Below are 6135 nucleotides of genomic sequence, written 5' to 3' on the forward strand. Positions count from 1 at the left end.
CCGGCGCGTCCTTGCGCGGAGCGAGGCAGTCGGCGGCGGCGGGGAGGGCTCCCGCGTCCTGGAAGACCCCGCGTCCCGGAGGACCCCGCGTCCCGGAGGGCTCCCGCGTCCCGGAGGGCTCCCGCGTCCCGGAGGACCCCGCGTCCCGGAGGACCCCGCGTCCCGGAGGGCTCCCGCGTCCTGGAGGACCCCGCGTCGCGGAGGGCCCCGCGTCCCGGAGGGCTCCCGCGTCCCGGAGGGCTCCCGCGTCCCGGAGGGCTCCCGCGTCCCGGAGGACCCCGCGTCCCGGGGGCGCCGCGGCAGGTCGGAGAGCGGCCGGGTCGGGCGCGGCGCTGCGGGCGGCTCCCCCGCGCGGACCCGGGACTGCGCCTGCCGCCGGCTCCCCGCGCCGCTACACCGGCCGCGACCTCCAGGGCGCGCGGGCGTCGCGCAGCGAGCGGTCGTGGGGCAGCGCGGCGAAGGCCGAGTGGCGCAGCTGGCAGCCGATGAAGAGCACGACGAGCGCCACGGACAGCAGCAGCAGGAAGAAGAGCAGCAGGTAGGTGGGCAGGTCGGGCTTCGCGGCCGCGCCGTCCCGCACGCCCCGCGCCGTGGCCAGCTCCAGCGGCAGCGCGCCCTCCGCCTTGACCGTGGCCGCCAGCGCCGGCGCGCCGCCTCCCGCCGCCTCGGGGCCGGCCGTGGCGTTGAACACGTCGCCGTACATGGCCCGCGGGGCCCCGGCCGGGCGCCTCACTCGCCGCCGGGCGCCCCCATGGCCCTCTCCCAGCGTCTCCCGGGCCGGCGGCTCGCGGGGTCGGAGCCGGGCTGCGGTGGGCCCCGGCGAGCTCCGGGCTGCAGCGCGGCCAGACGTGGCCGGTCCGGCGCGTGCGGCCGCAGTCGGGGGACGCGGGGCGGCCGGGGCGGGGGCGGCCGGGGCGGGGCGGCGGCGGGGGCGGGGGCGGGGTCCGTCCCGCGCCCCTGCGTCTCCGGGCGGCGGTCCCGCGGCGGCGAGCCCCGGTCGGACGGCGCGCGGCGAGCCTGTCGGCGCTCCTCGGGCTGCTGCGCTCCCGCCTGCAGCGGCGACTGCGCTCCGAGGCTCCGCGCGCGCTCAGGTCCCGGGCGGCGGGGGGCGGGGGGCGGGGGGCGGGGCGCGGGCCTGACGGCGCTGCCCCCGGAGGCTGCCGACCAATGGGGCGGCGGGGGACGCGCTGCGACGGCCCCGGCCCGGCCTCACATCACCTAAGGCCGGAGGGACCCGCGGGGAGACGGAGGGAGGTAAAACAGGGTCACACAGAGAGGCTTACAGACCTATGAGCAGAGACGCCGTGCACGGCAGGCTGCTCCGAGGCACCTGCTTCCATTCTTCCCCCGATATACTCCCTCCCTCCCTCCCTCCCGGCGTGACCGGGCCTCCAGGGGCACCTGGGGCAGGCGCAGAGGCCCCCCTGCAAGCCGGGACGGGTTGGCCGGGCCCAGGCCCCTGTCTAGCTGGGCCCTGAGGGCGCAGGTGCTGCCCAGCTCCCCTGGCCCGGGCTCCTCCGGAGCAGGGGGAACGAGGGGTGCGGTGCGGGTGGTGACACCTCAGCTGACCTCAGCTGACCTCGCCAGGCCTGGCCACGGCGAGGCGGCCAGAGCAGAGGCGAGCGGTCCGTGAGACTGAGGGGCTCTCCTGGTCCAAACTCCTCCCCTCCTTTGAGAAACTGGGAACTGTTGCCCTAGCTGCACTGCTCCGGAAGGACTGACTGCCCCAGCGGGTCACCGGGTGACCCTGCCCGAGGTAAGGGGGTGGCCTGCGAGAGGCCCAGGGCTGGAGACTATGGAGGCGCCCACTGGCCTTCGCTGTCCTGCAAGTGCAGAGTCGGGGCTGAGGGCGCCTCCTTCCTCTGTACTCTGCATAGGCGTCCCTCACCTTAGCCTCCGCTGTTACCTGGTCACTTGTCAGATACCTGCAGGGTGAGGCAAGTTCTAGCTGCGTCCCTCCTCCCGTCCCCGGTGCAGTGTGTGGGGAGAGCTTGGTGAGCACTGGCTGAGTGAACCGGGGAAGATAAGTTAGGCATCCCTCTTGCCCTCCGCATGCCTCACAGCCTGGCCTCCAGCACAACACGCGCAGCCTCAGGATGTGCAAGGCCAGCCGGGGCCAGAGCTCATTCCCACAGATCCCACCCCAGCCGGGGAGAAACACCCTTGCAACCTCTCTGTCTAACATTGAAGTCGTGGTCCAAGGCCTGACTCTCCAGAGCGTTTTTCTCCTTGTTGAGGGAGGCCTCCACTCTGCAGGCTGTCGGCAGGGCTTTCCTCTCAGGCACACAGATGGGGGAGATGGATGTGTGTGGATGGAGTGGAGGGCAGGGCCTGGCAGGATGCTGAGCACCACCTCATCTCCCCACCTTGGTTCTGGGGAGCTGCCCAGCATGCTCCTAGGGCCTGTAGGATGCTGAGCCTCGATGCCTGGCCAAATCCTCGTTTTCCAGGTGGGAAAGCTGGCTCTGAGAGCAGCAAGGCTTGTCCATATGCACTCGGACAGCCGCCACCAAAGAGCGGTGGAGAAGCCAGGGAAGTGGGCCACTCAAATGAGGGGAGGTAGTCCCTTCCCCGGAAGGCCTGACCTATTTTGGACAGCATTGTTCTCAGCCAGCAGGATCCCAGGGGAATTATGTGCTCTCACCACAGGCTTCCTGGCTTTCAGAGGGGAAGGGGCAGCACACAGGCTGGATGGAAGAGATTTGAGCCAGGTGAAGCCCCTGCCCTAGCAATTCCCAGGGTCTTGGTGAGGCTTGAATGGTAGGGCTTGAGTAGATGGGTTCGGGATTTTGCCTCGACTTTCCTCTTTGCCTCTGTGTGTGGGGGAACATGGCCCTGCTCTCTCTACTCTGTCTCTGCCCTAAGCCACGAGATTAGGTAAGACAGTAGGTGGTGGCAGGAAGCAGAAGCAGCTCAGTTGGGAGGTCCTAAGTGGGGGAGTCTGGGCCTTGGGCTATAAAATGAGGGATTGTGGTAAGAGATTTCTGGTCTTGCTAGGAAGCATGGAGTAAGCATCCAGGAAGTAGGTGTGGAGCAGGGGGGTCTGCAAAGGGACCTGCAGCCCTTGCTCATGAATAGGGGAATGGAGGTCTCAGGACCTGGGGTCCCTGGTGCTCTCATTCTGTCCCCACGGCTCCTGCTCTTCAGCATCAGGTCGCATTCTGCAGGAGTGATGCATGCGAGGGCTTGCAGCCTGTGAGTGGTGAGTGGCGGAGCTGAGGCTGGAACCCAGGCAGCTGGGCTCCAGAGGCCATGCGCTTTACCGCTACCATGACCTCTTCCAATGGGCTCCAGAGGTCATGCGCTTTACCGCTACCATGACCTCTTCCAAGGGCAGAGCAGTGCCGTTGGCTGCTGCTCAGGGACCTCTTCTCTCAGGCGGGGCTCCAGCCTGCGCTTAGGCGTGATCTTTCTGCTCATGGGGACCTGGGAGGGAGGCAGCCTCCAGAAGTGGTGCCCTCGCCAAGGCCAAGGCCATCCAGCTGGGGTCAGGAGGCGAGGCAGCTGGGATTCCGTAGCCTCTCCTCTTCCGCTCAGCCTCAAGCTGCTTCTTCTAATGAGAAACTCAACAAAGAACGTGTGGTCAAACTGCCTGGCATTTTGGTAAAGTTGGAGAAGGTATCTTGCCCTTTTTTGGGGGTCTTTTGGTCTCCAAGCGGGGAGGGCACTGTTTCTTTTCCGAAAGATGTTTGGAGCCTGGGAGGGCGGTCACGTTCCCCATTCCCTAAGCGTCTGGGCAGGAAGGTAAACAAGGCCGGTGCTGAGTGAGTGCAGAGATGAAGTTTACACAGCTTGTTACACAAGCCAGAGCGACCTTCCATTAAGGGAGCTTTGTGTACTCATACATTTAAGTCTTGGAAAAGATTATAAAGGGGCTCTGAGTTGGCTTTGACAGGCAGAGGTCACAGGGCCAGGCGTGACCTCTATCCCCATTATGTGGTTGCTGAGTGACACATGCTGCCCCTCCTCTGGCCTGTCTGTGGAGGGACGGGAAGATGAGGCAAGGGTGCCTTTCCTGCCACGATGGGGCCATTTGGCAGCTGCTTAATGGAAACCGGGGAGACTAGGAGCATTAGAGCCCCAGGATTCCATAAACTGTGCTGCGGGGCCTGTGGGGCCCGGTGAAGCTATTTCTGTTTCTCCTGCATGCGAGGGGAATTATTATTACACAGCTCCGCGTCACCGAGAGGCTGGGGTGCAGGTCAAGGGAGAAATGTTGCTGCCCGGGGTATGCCGCCACTGGAGTGGCTTTCTGTGCGTGTCGTGTGCTGTGATTGCCGTGGCGTGCTCCTCCGTGAATGCTGATGATGCCCTTGCTTGCAAACGTTTTCATTTTAACCATGGTGCTCGGCAGTGCTCTAGAGGGTTTTTGGTTTTTTTATTTTTATTTTTTTTTTACAGATGGCTTCGACAACCACAGTGGCTGGTGACTTAAGGTCATATTTTAGAATGACCATTTTAGAACTAAATAGAAAGTAGGCCAAGCCCGGCTTAGAAATGCAGGGCCTTTCCAAGGGGGAAATAGGCAGTAGTGGGCTTGGGGAATGGTCAGGCTGGACTGGGCGAGAGGCTGCGGTCTGGTGTTTTGCCTGGGTACCTGGGGAAAGGATGGGGTGTGAGCGTGAGACCAAGTGCAAGGAGAGTACTCACGGACACTCTTCTCCCAGAAAGGGTATCTCTGCCCTTGTCCTCTGACACCTGGGCCTGCGGCTTCTCTTGCTGGATCAGACGGTGCGATGTGATGGAGAGAGTCAGTGACACGATGCACAGGGCTGGCTGGGGCTGTGGCCTGAGATAGCTGGAAGCAGGTGCAAACTTGGTCTGCTGGTGGTGGGTGGCTCTGACTCTGGTGATGGGATGATGCTGGGTGTTACCAGTTTTTGGACAAAGTCTCACTGGTTAGTACCTTGATTACCACATGTGACCTTTCCTGCCTCTCTAGGTCCCTTTAGCTGTGTGGTCTCTAGCTAAGTGGCCACAGAGACACAAAGCTTCTAAGGCTGCTGAGACTGATGGTGACCAGTTGCCACCCCTTGAGCTGAATCACCTAGACTTTTCTGGAAAGGACAGAAGTGGAGCATCTGGGTGGCTCAGTGGTTTAGCGTCTGCCTTTGGCTCAGGGAGTGATCCCGGGGTCCTGGGACCGAGTCCCGTGTTGGATTCCCTGCAAGGAGCCTGCTTCTGCCTCTGCCTATGTCTCTGCCTCTCTCTCTGTGTGTCTCGCATGAATAACTAAATAAAATCTTAAAGAAAAAAAGAAAGGACAGGGGTTTGCATGACAGTGACGCTGTACTGCCCCTGCTGCCTAGACCCAACCAGCGTGGGTGGTGTGGAGGGGTGAGTGAGGTCGCTGCATGTTAAGGAGCAGGTCACCATCCTGGCCAAGAACAGGAAGTAGGCCAAAGCTGGGATAGAGCATGTACCAAAAGGAGCAGGAGGGCTTGGAACAGGGCTAGTGTTTGGAATCAGTAGCCAGCCAGCTTCAGGGGCACCTGGGAGTCTGGCTGAGTCCTCTGGTCCTGCCCCTGTTTTTCCGGGGAAGGGGTACCTAGATCATGAGGTCACACTTGGAGAGAGATTGGGCACCAGAGGCGGTGTCTCAGGCCCAGAAGTAGAGACAGGCACCAAGGTGAGGGAGAAGGTCTGTTCAGTTAATTAGGAGGCCCCCCAACCCATTCCACCTGTAGTGTTGAGGGAGAACTACTTCATGGAAAGGTCTGGAAATTGGGGGTGATGCCAGGGCAGAAGAACTCGTTCAGGAAGAGGTGGTTCTTTTCTAGGATTGTATTTCCTAAGATTGAGTGTACATCCATCAGGTGAGATGCAGTATTATTTTAGATAGCCCATTGGTAAAATATTAAACACCACTGAATCACAAGATGCAAGAATCATTGGCTTCTAATCTCCTCTAATTATCCTGGTGATGACAAGAAGAAAAACCTAGTTGGGCCCTGGGTCAATGCGGGTCTGCCGGAAAGCACATGCCGGAGATGAACTGGTGGAAATGCCCGCGGCGGAGAAAAGGTGCAGGAGCCGGAGCAGGCAGGAGGACTTTGTGATCACAGTGCAGCCTGGGGCTCCTGAGAACTGAGGGGGAAGGAAGGACTGGGGGAGGGTGGCGGGGGAGCCTCCAGG

The 6135-nt window shown here is 62.1% G+C and overlaps 1 protein-coding gene across 1 annotated transcript; it reads right to left on the reverse strand.

Annotated features, from left to right (window-relative positions):
• Window positions 1-391: 391 nt before the first annotated feature.
• SMIM32 (small integral membrane protein 32) lies at window positions 392-703 on the reverse strand. The gene has a single exon (XM_038551615.1). The coding sequence runs from the start codon at window positions 701-703 to the stop codon at window positions 392-394; it is 312 nt and encodes a 103-aa protein (XP_038407543.1).
• Between the last annotated feature and the right edge of the window lie 5432 nt (window positions 704-6135).

This window comes from Canis lupus, chromosome 11 (genome assembly GCF_011100685.1).
Source record: "Canis lupus familiaris isolate Mischka breed German Shepherd chromosome 11, alternate assembly UU_Cfam_GSD_1.0, whole genome shotgun sequence".
Lineage (NCBI taxonomy): Eukaryota > Metazoa > Chordata > Mammalia > Carnivora > Canidae > Canis > Canis lupus.